The sequence below is a fragment of the Silurus meridionalis genome, chromosome 29, assembly GCF_014805685.1.
Source record: "Silurus meridionalis isolate SWU-2019-XX chromosome 29, ASM1480568v1, whole genome shotgun sequence".
Classification (NCBI taxonomy): domain Eukaryota; kingdom Metazoa; phylum Chordata; class Actinopteri; order Siluriformes; family Siluridae; genus Silurus; species Silurus meridionalis.
Window position 1 is genome coordinate 3045641 of NC_060912.1, and position 14010 is coordinate 3059650.

General features: G+C 40.1%; 1 protein-coding gene across 2 annotated transcripts in view; it reads left to right on the forward strand.

Annotated features, from left to right (window-relative positions):
- Positions 1-13675, forward strand: part of khdrbs1b (KH domain containing, RNA binding, signal transduction associated 1b) — a 15385-nt gene extending 1710 nt beyond the window's left edge. Inside the window, exons 2-11 of one of the 2 annotated variants that reach the window (XR_006924954.1) lie at positions 798-919; positions 2200-2316; positions 4997-5143; positions 5547-5674; positions 5787-5997; positions 6094-6161; positions 6894-6952; positions 7215-7411; positions 9409-9462; positions 11213-13675. Coding sequence is in view for 1 of the 2 variants with exons in the window: in XM_046843999.1 (XP_046699955.1) it covers positions 798-919; positions 2200-2316; positions 4997-5143; positions 5547-5674; positions 5787-5997; positions 6094-6161; positions 6894-6952; positions 7215-7321 (959 nt within the window). In the remaining variant the exon portion in view is untranslated. Of the gene's footprint in view, positions 1-797; positions 920-2199; positions 2317-4996; positions 5144-5546; positions 5675-5786; positions 5998-6093; positions 6162-6893; positions 6953-7214; positions 8473-9408; positions 9463-11212 lie in introns of those variants that run through there. The other variant, XM_046843999.1, reaches the window with a different exon arrangement.
- The last annotated feature ends 335 nt before the right edge of the window (positions 13676-14010 follow it).

A 14010-nucleotide genomic window follows, 5' to 3' on the forward strand; every position in this document is an offset into this window, starting at 1 on the left:
TAGGGTTTTTTCCCCCCAAAAGGAAATGTCTGTCTTTTTTTTATTTTCCTCTGAATTGTCTACACCAGATGTTTTACATCAGCAGCCTACTGGGAGCGTTAGTGTATCTTCGAAGGCGTACAGTTCAGCATCTGGGTCTTCTCAGTAGTTGTTTCATCGCGCTATGAGTGCAGACGTTGCACACCAAGGACTCGGGCATGCTGGATACTCTGTACGGCCCAAAAGAAGCTCGAAACCGGTGCTGGGAAGTGTTCGGATTAATAGAGCAAACGAGATACAGAGGAAAAACACAGGCTGCACGACAAACCACTTCTGTTTTTCTTAGTCCACTAGGCAGACATTATGCATTCATTGTGGGTTGAAGTTTTCAGATCACACAAGGTCAGAGCAGCCACGTCGAGATGAGATATTTTGACACTCAGCCCCCCACCCCCCTCCTCCTCCAGGTTGTCGTACATAATGGCACAGCTGGAGATTTTCACCTGGAGCTGCACAGCTGCTTCCATCGACGTTTCATCTGTGTGTAAATGACAGCATTGTTCGCCCCTTTTTTGACCTTTGCCCTCTTGTCTGAAAGCTTTTTATTTCTTCAAAGGTCGGTGTAATTCTCTTCCAGATTGAGCACTTTTTTTTTTCGTTTAGCCTTGACTCTGCTTTCTGTCTCTTGCTGTCGTTGTCATTCTCTCTTTTTCACATCTAATGCAAAGAACAATGTGCTGCCGTATTGGTAATAACCTTCACTGGCGCGGCTAAACGGAGAATCGTTTTCTCTCTTTCTCCTTCTTTCTATTTTCCAGAAATCGAGCGGGTTCAGAAAGACGAGCCGGAAAAAGACAACGAAACCTACTTGGATCTCTTCACGGCGAAGAACATCAAGCTGAAGGAACGAGTCCTCATTCCAGTCAAACAGTACCCAAAGGTCGGTCTCACAATTCGACAAGCGCCAGCGTTCGGGTTTGTTGTGGTGCTTATTGGATATTCAGCTGTCCACAGTTTACTATTTGAATTCAAAACGCACACCCAGGGACTGTGAATCTTATTATTCTTAGCCATTAGGGTGTAATAAAGGAGGCTGAACGAGCAAGCAGTGAAGATTATGCATAGGATGAGTCGGTGCACGAAAGTGTATTTTTGATCAAACACGCCCCGGGCTTGATTTTTTTTTTTTTTCTTTTACAGTTACACCTTTAGACTGTAATACACTGAGAGAGAAAGCTGTTATTTCTTCCTACATTAAAAATAATCCTCCATACTGTTCCAGCGCTGCTGCACCACGTAAGCTGGATGGTGCAGTTATGTCATGCACTACGTGAAAGGATTATATGCTTAAATAAAAAGAACAAAACATAAAGACTGTTATTCAGGGGAAAGAATCTATCACCATTGGTTATTTGTTCAGTAAAACCTTGAAGCCTTTTTTATTATTCGAGCCAACGATGTTATTAAACACAATCGGCGATATTAAATATAAATACCGCTTTACAGATGATGTTCGACGTGCTGAAACGTCTGATGTCCTGTTTATAACCCGATTACGAGTGAAGGAGCATTTGGCGAAGCCCTGCGTTTCCTCTGCTCGAACACGCTCGTGTTAACCCGGTGAAGGCCCCGTTTAATGAGCTGCCTGCATTATTCCGGCTGGTTTCTCTTTTAACACGTTGAACGCTAATGCAGAACATGGGACGTTGACCCTTATTTGCAGCCTGGCCCTGAATCTTTTTAGCCTTTAGTCATGCACTTGGAATTGCTCTTGTTTACTTTGTAAGGACACAAGTAGGTCACTTTGGAGTCTTTATTGCTGTTCTTGCAAAGCCGATCTGCTTTTACTGCCCCAGTTTACTCTTTCCATGCAGAAGTTATGAAACGCTTACGCCGTCAAATCCCACCGTTCTGCAAAGCGAGAAATGGTATTAGGTTTCGGACAGGACGAATACACACTCAGCTCCGCCTCCCGGTCGCATCTGTCTTTAAAATATATATTTTTCTTTTGTTTGAACCCCCCAAAAGCCACCGAGTGTTGCGAGTTTAGCCGTATAGCCCCCACCGGACTGTAATCGGCAGGTGGGTCGCAAATCTATCTCACGTTATTGAACAATACGTCCTTTGGAAGCCATTTCAGCCTGCGAGACAGAACTTTCACTCACGTCCTGAATTTACTGTTTTAATCTCACCTGTGCTTCCTTTTTTTTAATCCTACAGTTTAACTTTGTTGGGAAGATACTTGGGCCTCAAGGGAACACCATTAAGAGACTGCAGGAGGAAACGGGTGCCAAGATTTCCGTTCTGGGCAAGGGGTCCATGAGAGACAAAGCGAAGGTAACAACACACTTACTCACGGCGTTGCTCCGGTTTCACGCTCACTCTAATGCATTTCCGTCTATTAGTACCTGCGTGGAATTTCTTTGCATTTAATAAAATTAATACTCGAGTGAATCACTTACAGGGTGCTGCATTTTTCTCACTTTGTGTCTCACTTTACTTTTGATGGCATAAGTCAGGAACATTCGGGGAATCTGATCCTTGTCCTTTGTTTCTACGCACAGGTGTGAAAATACATCTTGTATGAAGATATTTACAAAAATGGGGCTCATCTAATGAATAGAGCGAAGCTCCTGCTTAAGTGTGGAGTCACAAATTGGCGCTTTAAGTTGTATTTATGCTTTTGCTGATATTTAGATCCATATGAAGATGGATCAGGTGCCAGACAGTGCATATTTAATCTTATTCAACATTTTTTTTGTAGCTTAACTGCAAAATAAACTCCACTGACCTGCTGAGTACTGATTTATTTTATGACCTTTTAGTACAAAGTCTTTTTGCTGTGCATTAGAGCTTTTCCTGCACTCTCCATTGACTGAACACATTAGTTGACGTTATTTACAGGCGACTTATTTTTGGATGTTGTGTAGGCCTGGATTAATTCAAGGGACTATCGTTTTTCCACCTCGGGTTTCTGATGGAACAAATGAGATTCTCTGTATGTTGGTTTTATTTATTTATTGTTGTGTGTGTGTGTGTGTGTGTGTGTGTGTGTGTGCTGTTTTCTTGTTATAATAATAATAATAATAATAATAATAATAATAAAGCAAGCTTTAGACAGCAAGGCAACACGAAGTCGAACTACTGCTCTGATTTGTGTGCTGAGGCCTCATTAAGGTGCTGAAGGGCGATCTATTTCCCAGACTGTGACTAGTTCCGGCTTCATCTCAAGGCGCTACATGCATATAGAGGCCTGTAATTGACTAGATTAGGGCTTAATTGTGTCATTAGCCCAAACCCCGGCACCTCCACCACCTCCCGACCCCGCTCCACTTATTCTTTGTTTTAACGAGTTCATTACTCATTCGCTTCAAGTAAGGAGGACTCGCAGTGCTGGATTAAAGTGAATGATTGCCGTCAGCCGGAACGATTCCTGTAACGTGTTATTGAGAACTTTGTTTCAATTAGCGTCCTATCAAATGCTACACTTTGAGTCCAAAATTCACGAGCATATGGAATGCAGATGCTGTTGCTCACTGGGTCCAGAATTGGGTGGAAAAAAATAAACGCTCCTAATCAAAATCACAACCGAGCATATGGAAACGTTCTGTTCTGACTGGCGAGCTTCAGCGTTTTCATGGCAACCGAATTTGACAAAGCTTTCTCCTAAATTATTAAGACGCGGGGCATTTTCTGGACACCCGGCGTCCCGAGTTTAGCGAGAGCTGCAAAATGCATCTCCCAAGCATTGCAGTAAACCCATCTGATGAATGACTTGAATAATCTACTGCAATATTAATAAATTCCTGGATGTGCGTTCAGGCTTTTCCACTCGACACCTGCGGTTTAATGCTGTTCCTTATAATAATCACAGCAATTTGGGCCATTTTTTTCTTCTTTTGTTTTTTGGGTCCTTGCCTTAGTGACTGGTGATTGATTAGTAATAGTGTGGGTTTGGACAGGGCAGGAAATGATGGGCAAGCCAATCTGTGTCTCTTGTGTTTCTACCTATTTTGATTTTGCTACATTTTAGATTTTGCCTTTTGGGGCTCTAATGTGCTTTTAATTAATTTAGTTGGTGGAAGAACTGGTGGTCATTAAGGTAGAAATCATGCTTCCCAAATGAGGTAGGGTGGAAATCTAACTGATGTGGCATTGTGCAACGCTATTCAGCTGAATTGTATAGTTGTATTTCTGGGAATTTAATGTTTTGTTGGTAGATTTCCCAGTGATAATTCATTCCTCTGTCTGCTGTTTTGTACGGACTTTCAAAGCGAGCAGTTGAACAGCTTTGTATTGCGAAAGAGTCCGCTGCCATTACGAGAGCGCCCTCTAGAGTTGAATCACTGGTGCCATGTGCAGTTTATTTTTACGGCAAAGAGTGAGCGCAGCACGGAGAGCGCTATGTTTTAATATTTATCGGCAAGTACGATCCCACCGAGCTCTTGGTATCTGTAAAATCCACTTTTGGGTGATCTCTAGTATAGATGAGGAAATATTAATCAATGGAGACAACAAACTGGATCTGGTTAAGTAAGTAAAAATGGATATTTGTTGAGGTAATTGTTCATCCTTACTTGTGTGAATGAGTATACACTTTAGGTTTTCAGCTGCACACTTTTGGTCATTGAAACTGTTTCTTTCGGCACTTGGCTGCATCATTTACCTTTAAAATGAGCGCTAATAAGTGATCCTTTAGCAGCTGGTTCGTTTTAATTAAATCAGTCTCAGAACAATATGTGTGGGTAATTCACACGGGTGACTGTAAACACAATAAACAAGGCTTTCAAAAATGTAATCGAGGACTCTGCCTGACGTTTCGTCCTCCGTAAACCGAGGGAAGCCTACGAGCTCGCGTTTTTATTTCCCTCTCGGCGGATTTTAGAAGTACAGAGGCAGATGCTCTGCTCATTACATTTAGAAGCCTACGGCTCCCCGGTGTTGCTAATTGGTTGAGGTTTGCAGCCTTTTTTTTTTAGCATAAGGTCCATTAAATGTTTCATTGTGTCCTTATCAGGAGGAGAGTTTGAGGAAAAGCGGCGAGCCCAAATACGCGCACCTGTCCATGGAGCTCCACGTATTTATCGAAGTATTCGCCCCGGCGCCTGAAGCATACATGCGCATGGCCAACGCTATGGAGGAGGTTAAGAAGTTCCTCTTTCCTGTAAGTATCAATGGGGTAAAAAAAAAGTAACCAGATGGATTGTTTATCAGAGCCAAATAGGTTGATAAACCACTGCGTTAAATTAGAGCTTGGTTTGTTTTACCTGCAGATTAATGTTTCACTCTTTTGGATTGATTGCTCTGTTCAGGGTTTCTGTAGGGTCTTAAAAAGTCTAAAATTTAAAGATACTTGGCTTTAAAAAAAATAAACGTGTTTGTGTTATTGATGCTCTGAAATTTGATTCGTAATTGTACAAAGTAAAAAATTCTACTTGGTGAAACCTGCAGAAACCCTGACGTATGCTACGGCGTCTACGATTTGTGCTAATGCCTAATAGCCGAGCTCAGCTTATTTTGGGATGCAATTCGTTAAACCTCTTTTCCATGTGACTTTTGCTCTCTAGGACATGATGGACGAAATTTGCCAGGAGCAGTTCATGGAGATGGGATATCTGAATGGCAGCCACGAACACGCTGTCCGTGGCAGGGGAGGCCCAATGGCCCGGGGGCGTGGAGGACCCCCTCCACCTAGGTATGTCACACATCGTGTTCACTTCTATTAATCATCTACTACACCTTTTATACGTCACAATGTAAAAGTTATTTATATATTTATTTTTCTTGTATCTGATCCGATGGTTCAGGGGTCGAGGCATGGCACTGATGCGCGGCGGTGTTCCGCGCGGCGGCCCAGCCAGAGGTGGGGCGGTCAGAGGGGCTCCAGCAGGACGTGGAGGACCACCGGCTCAGGCTGTCAGAGGGGCGGCTGCCACGAGAGCTCGTGCTCCTGCCCCTGGAACGCAGCGGATGCCTCCTCCACCGCGCCCTCCTGCCCAGGAGCCTTATGAAGACTATGTAAGCACAAACACATTCTGATTACATTTATGTCATGCTATTTAAATAGAACAGAGAATATCATCTTACTGACACCCCTCTTTCTGTTTTCCTCAGTCTTACGACGAAGCCTACACAGAGTCGGCTTACGAAGCCTACGACAGCTATTACAGTCAGCCACCGGCGTAAGTTGAAGCACCGTTGTTTTGTTATTAGTAACAGGTCATCATAGTTCAGCCCCGGCTTTGGACTCGTAGTTGAGAGATTAGGTCACTGTATTTGCTGGATACACACTGACCCGCTTAGATCTCACTTTACCCACGGTTACGTTCCTGATTCGCCTTCCGCTGAGCTTTTTGATAATTCACTGGATCAGGTGCCAAAACATTTTGCTCAATGTGAGCTTGAACTAGAGCCATGTGTGGGATTGTTTTCTTAACCCCGTTCCTGCTGAATTTCTCACCATTACCAGCCCTGCTCTCGGGCTTCAGAAACTTTATAAACAGTCCGACAGAACATTTACAGCTAACTGGATCTGTGGGATGGCGGGACTCGCGCTATATTTGTTTGGCTGCCCACTCCTGCCTGCGGCAAAAGTAAAACCACCCACTCCCGCGAGATTTGCGTTGGGTCCCGCGGGATCCCAATGCACCCCACTAGCTTCAATAAGTGTACCAGGGCACAATTCAGTACGGGACCATTACAGGTTTTATAGAATTTACTGTTCACTTATTGTACCTTAAACTCGTATCTACAAACTTATTATATTACATGGAATTATTATTATAACACATGGAATTAAAAATTTCTCCCTATTGGCAGGAAGTAGGGATGGAACACTTCGAGCACAAGCTCAGTTTCATTTTCTCGTGAAAGCTGCAAGATGAAGAAAGATTGATTGTTATTTTTACTTGCAGAGAACCAGAGTATTATGACTATGGACACGGAGAAACGCAGGAAGGATACGAGAATTATGGTAGGCATTAAAAATCCTGGTGCGTTCCCAAAACACACTTGGCATTTGCTTTGTGTTAGTCATGATTGGAACTTTTTAGATAAATGTGCCTTTTATTAAGAGAATTATGTTGGTGATATTTAAAATAATACTACTGATTAATAACCCTGTGGTTAATTGTTGCTAATGGTGATTGAGATCGATTTTTATCAATGTATTGGTGTATCAGGATACGGCCTTATTTATTTCGCCCGTCTGTGTGTTCACACGATCGCCTTCATAGGTCAAGATGACTGGAACGGAACGCAGCGTACGCCCACCGCCGGGAAAGTGGCCGCTCAGAGACAAACGAAGGGAGCGTACAGGGAACATCCGTATGGACGATACTGAACTCTAACCAAGCACAACGTCACCACCCATAATGTCCCATCATGACGACTGTCTCCCACGGCAGCTCGCTCTTTAAGCAACCCGACAAAAGTAATTGTCTGCCTTTCCGTTTCCGCATTTCTGCTCTGGACATTTTTTTTTTTTTTCTTTTAAAGGAAACCTGAAAAAAAGTCAACTGAACGCATCGGGACTCAATCGAAAGATCAAGACAGTTTGAGGGGGGGTGGAGGTTTAGGTATTTAAAAACAGCCTGTTCTTATTTTTCAGTTTTATACTCTTCTGCTTTAATCTCTGCTTTTTTGCATTGTTTAGTTTTTTCCTCTTTTTTTTTTTTTTTTTTTTTTGTCCTCATTGCTTTGATATAATATTTAAACTGATGAGAGAAAGCCTGACTTGTTGATGAGTTGCAGATTCCCAATAGGCTACATTTCAAAATTCTGCTCAATAGTAGGAGATCAAAAAGCCATTAAACCAAATCATTTATGTAACACATAATGTAAAGGATCGTTTAATTAAGGAAAGGAAAAAAAACCCCACTCTCTAATGACATTGACACCAATTGATAATTTGTTTTAAATAGTCTTAAAAGATGTACGTTTAGATTTAGGCTTCAATATATTTTTTTTACATGCTATTTTAGAGTTTTGAAATATAGCCCTAATAGACACTGTTGAGATGGACTGTCCTCAAATCCTTAATTTGTTTAAAATAAGTAATGCCTCTTCAAAAGAAAAAATCTGTTCTGTAAAACTGCTAATTGTGTTTGGATAATTGTGTTCAAAGAGATAAAATAAGTCAGATTTTTTTTTTTTTTTTAATCGATATAATACACTGTTATATAAAATGCATGCTCAAACTGTTTAAGAAGGATTGGGACAACAATCTCTACAAGGGTCATCTCTTTCTAATGTAAAGGGATCCTGCAGCTAAATCCGAATTTCTTTGTACATACTTAAAAAAAAAAAAAAAAAAGAGAAAAAAAGAAAAATACGCCCAAACTGTACTTATTGCCATCTAGTCTCTGTACGCTCTCCAGAAAATTTGCAGAATGCTACCTGTGTAAGCTTGCCTAAATAGGTAACTAAATCTGTCCAAAAATGTTTTGCAGCAATTGTCAATAAAGCCTAGATTGTTTTTTTTTTTTAATGAAACTTTTTAACCTGCTTTATTTTTCTGTTTCTGTCCTTATAAAAGCTGAACTGGCCTTTTAAATAATCTGATAACCTTTAAGTATATCAACTTTTTTTTCTTCTTCTTCAAAACAGCTTAAATCTAAAAAATGGTGCATGTAGACTGGAGACGTAAACGGCACTAAAGGACTGTTCGGTGTTTCCTTTGTTAATAAAAAGCGCCATTTAATCTTTCTCTCTCTTTTTATACATAAAAAGGAGCCTAGAGGTAAGACCCTGTGCCTTTTAAAATAACCCCGGATAGCTTCCTAATGTCTTTAGACAGCTAAGCATTCAGTGCTTGGGTATGTATAAAACTTTTCTTGAATGCCGTTTCATTCTTTTGGTCAATGTATTGATTAGTTTGAAATAACTTTTCTAGTTGAATAAAGTTTAGCTTTATTTATATATATTTACATATTTCTATTTGTCAAGTTTGAAGCTGCTTTTTTCGTAATGAAAGTAATGACTGAGGAAAAGGAGATGACTGCTTTAAACCTTCAGTGCAGCATTGTAAAGGTAGCTCTAACCCTTAAATTTGGATTCAGCCAGTGTGTTATGTCTCTTCTCTAAACGTGTAATGAATTAAACCTGTCAAAAACACCCAAAAAAATCTTTAATAAAATTAACTGGAAGGGGATACAAATTAAAATTAAAAAAAAATTATTTTGGTCATTAGTGTTAGACATGTAATGCAACTCTGGCTAAACGTTTTCTGTACCAGTGTGTGGTGTTAAAGCTGCTGCTACTTTTTTCTTTTCGCATAATCGAAGTGTATGTAATTCCGATTGAAAGGAAGTCTCTTGGAAAAAGCTCGAGTTGCATGAACCTGTACATGTTTCTGTAGCTGCATGTGGTTCTTTTATACCAAAACCACTTTGTTTGATGGTGAGTTCAGAGTCTGTTCTCTTTTCGTAGGGAACTGTTCCTCCCCGGGATGGAATCAGGGTTTGCAGCTTTTTTCCCCAACAGGTTAGTGTTTGTTTTTTATATTTTAATTAAATCCTTGTTTATTTCCATGGACACTGTTGCTTGTGCTGGAGACGTGTTTTAACTTTATAATCATCAGACGTTTGCTGGAAAACTGACCACATGCAGTAATTTCTTACAAATTCTCTCGCAAAACTGTTTGGCAAGGACCACATTTGCATCCCGGGACACTATTGGTTCATTTTATGATGCGATATCATTCGTTCACATCTTTCCTTTTCTCAGTTTCTTTTGAATGAACTAGATAGAGTCCAAACGAAGTTGCTTCATCCGGCACAGGCGTTTGATGTCCACTTGCTCATGCATGCAGTAATATGATTGTTGGGTGGCAACACGATGCATAAAACCATGTAGGTTAGGACCTTCAGGTAATTTTTCATGCCAAACATCAGAATGATAAGGAGGTGATCTGTGACTTTATAAATGGTTTTGTTTCTGGAATGTTTTGAGTGTTCCAGAAATCTCCTTTCACACAGGAAAAGGGTTCCTTTTATTGATTTCAAGTTTCCAGGAAAGATGTAGTGAGTCGTTATAAGCAGAAAATCATCTCGGCTTGCTGGAAACGTCTAACAATGAGAAAGATCACCAAGACCTCATCAGGCCCACCCCCCAAATCAGCTACTGTCTGATTGCTCAAGATGCTTTTCCACTCAACATGGTTGTAAAGAGTGATTGTTATTATCAGAGCTCCGTGTTGATTAGTTTCTGAAATACTAAATACAGTGCGATGATCACGTTCCTCCCATTCTGGTGTTTAATGTGAATTAAAACGAAATGGTTTTATACATTGTTCTGCTGTGACACGATTGGCTTATTGGTTAAGTGCATCAATGGGCAGGTTTTTCTATTCAAGTCAATTGACGTTTATAATGTGTGTATTAGGATTGAATTATTTGTCTAATATAGAAGTATTTTTGTTTGTCAAATAAATCCACACCATAAATATTTAAATGCAATTGAGTCCAATGTGCTTGGGTTAACATTTAGTTATAAAAATCAGGGCTCCTTTTGTCCTATGCAACAAACTCGGTCATGTAACGGGATCTTAATTTGAACAAATATATAAACATACAAACTTTTTTCTATTCAAATCTTCCCTTAGCATGAATAACAACTTTACACACACTGTGTCTGTTTAACTGAAATACTTTGCCTCTTGTAAAACACGCAAAAGATCCAATTCATCCCAGAGCAGTTTAATAGGGTTCAGGTGAGATGACTGGTCAGGCCTTTTCATGCTATAGTGTATATATAATAGACGTATGGAATGGTTGCCATGTTGGTACCTTTCACCAATAAGTCTTTAATTTTAAGAGCTCAAATCTTTGAAGCTCTTCTGCTCGAGCCAAAGAATTTATATTTGGTCATTCACTGGCCAAGTCTTGTGGCTTTTCTACGCTTTTAGTTTGTTGCTTTGAAACAGAATTAACTTGCAAGTGTCTCTCAAACATAAGATTAGGTGTTTGCAAACTTTTGACAGGCCCTATATTACACTAATCGTGTTCAAATCCAATCCCGGGAGTTGACTAATGCTATTAAAGCCACATATATTTAAAAAATGGGTTCCAGCACAGTCCCGGTGTCTTTGGAAAGAAATATTAGAAACACGTTTGTTCGCATTCTTGAGTTCCTGACTCGAATATCTGTGCCTATCCTCGTATTTGATCGTTTAAGTGTTTTACATTGCCGCATGTTCCGGTCACCGATTTGTTACCGATTTGATTTCCTGCAGGGGAAAGACCGGTTTGCCGTAAAGAGGCGGTCTTGAATTTCAGCCGGCCGCTCTTTCGGTGCCGAAAGAAGTCTGAAAAGCGGCAGAGCGTCTCCAGGGTCGGAACCTTGATGTTCCTGCCGGACGCCTTTCAAGAATGAAGCCAGAAGCCCCGAGCGCTTGGAAAGTGCATCCGCGGCTTAAAAAAGGAAAGAAAAAAGGAAATCGATGCTCTCTTCGGCGCTGCTGCCAAAGCATGCGGGCGATGTATTGAGCTGGAGCAGAAAGCGACGTACGTGTCCTACAGCGGTCGTGTTTGTGCACGTGTACATGGTCACATATTGGGGGAATAGTATCTGGCTCGTTGTCTTTGTCAAGCTTCCAGCTTTAGTTTTTCTTCACTTTGTTAAATCCCTGATGCTCGCTTAATGCTGTCCTGAAAATGACAGAACACATGTCCTTTGTATTTATTTCCTCGACCCTCCTTCACCTTGGATATATATTGTATGCTAAAAAAAATTTTCCCCACATTTACATCAATACAAACATGAAAACCCAGGTTTCCTACACATTTTGTAAAGGTATCAAAATATGGAATTTGCCATAGTATTGCCCGAGGGGTGTAACGATACAACAAAACAGAACCGAAATCTTTTTCACATCAGGGCTTTTGTGTGTATCGAATGCGATCCTTGAATAAAATCCGCGTTCCCTCATCAAAGTATTGGCGGCCCGCAAGTTTGTCGTTTCCGCCTCGAACTTAAGCGCATTTTGTTTATTAAGCTTGAAAACGTACACAACAATGCACTAGGAAGCGGCTAATGCTACGTCCAGCTTCAAGAATTTCTCTTAAAAAGAGGAAATCCTGACAATTCCACATAGCGAGGGAGTAAATGAATGAAGGATGGAAGGAATAGACATTTGTTAAATTCTGCTGAAATAAGTAGAACATTTATGTGGAGCAAATCTTTAGAAAACTGAATATTAAATACGTAGCTGTATTACTAAAATGGGGTCTAACAAATGTAAGCTATTTAATTGAATTTGCGCCAAGATAATTGACTCGATTTAATCAATAAAATAAAGTATATTGCATTAATTTGATGTATTCTATTTGATCTTTTATAATTTTCTTTTATTTAAAATTGTTTTAAAAAAGGTAAACTCATCAAATGTTGATCGCAAATGTCAATAAACTGTTAAAATTTGCTTGTCGTGTTTTTTAATTTTACATTTTTCCTTTGACCGTACCAGAATTTAGAACCGATCCATAAAAAGTCTTAAAAGCCGAGGTACGTACCAAACCGTGAACCCCTATTTTGCCCTATTCGCTTTTCTAAAATAGAAAAGTTGTATAAAACAAAGGCTGCTCTAATCCGGATACATAAAAAAAACACGTTCATTCACTTTCGTGTTCAGTAGTTTCCAAAAATGTTGCTCTCCCACACCGAAACGTCTGAAAACTTTCACGTCACAAGGAAACCGTAAGACGCAGTGTAGTTTATTGGTGAATTGAACAAGAACAATCCTCCTGTTGAACAATCCAATCTTTAAGGTTTAGAAATAATGATTCGCATTGCACTGTTCAGAATCGCATTAATCGATGATTTACGTTTTAATTAAATGCTGTGCATCGTACGTGGTTTAGTATTAATTTGTAGAAGCTACAGCAGCTACAACCTTATTTTGTAATAGCGTACATCAGAGATTTGAACTTTTATAATTGGGAATGAAAATCATTATCATCGATGTTAAATTTGGTCTAAAAGTAAATATTTGAGTTTGGAAAAGTGCAATTCTGAAATGAAAAAATGTGTAGGAATCCTGATAACCAGCCAATTGAGAAGCTTGTATGAAAGTTATTGCAGGATGTTTTTGACTCATTTTTTTTATATTGTATATCTGTGTTGTATGCCATGTACACCTTTGCTGATATTTCATGCCCCAGTTTATATCATAACCACAGTAGAAAAATGGCACGTATATTGGATTTGTTTTCTTTTAAAGCTAAATTAGAGCCATCGGCCTTTTTTCAGTCTCATGCTAGCTTCTCAGCTTGGATAGAAACCCAATTAGGCTTTTGGGAAGAATGCACTGCAGAGGTTATTGATCGTATTAATTTTTTTCCCCTCTGCAAAAGGTTCATTATTTAAACGTGTTACAGTCTCGAATGTTCAAGTATATCGTATTTCAGATTACAAGGACACCCGGGTGCTTTCGCTCCAGACTGCCACGAGTAGGTCTTTATTTCCACGCCGCAGTGCCATCGGGGCCTGATGCTCCAGCGAGCCAGGATGATCCCATTCGCCTTTCGAGGAATTTAAAATACACAGCTGTGCGCGCCCGGCGTGACGAGCCGTGAATTGGGCTTTGGAGTTGAAACGCGTTACCCGGGGCGTTGTGAGTGTGAGCGAGCAGTCAAGCAGATTCTCAGAACATTTTTTCATTCTTTTTTTTCCCCCCTTCTTCCTGAGACCATATTTTCGAGCCAGATGGAAAAACCATGCTAGATGACTAAGCAGAGGTTCGTCGAACCAAAGCCGCAGTTTAATAATGCGTAGGGTTGAATCCAGGGTGCGCATTAGGACAGAGCTGTTTACGCTCTCCCAGCTGCTTCGACTTGCTTGCTGAAAGCTCACCAAACCTGGACTGTTAAATTTTGCAGAGGGTGAAAAGGTTTTTTCCAGTTTTGTTGATGTTCTGTTTCCATTGTTGCTTGCTTTTTTTTTTTTTTTTTTTTTGGGTGACAAAATGTGATTGATTTATTTATTTTTGCTAATTCTTGTTTTTCTGCACACTACTGTTTAAAAAAAAAAAAA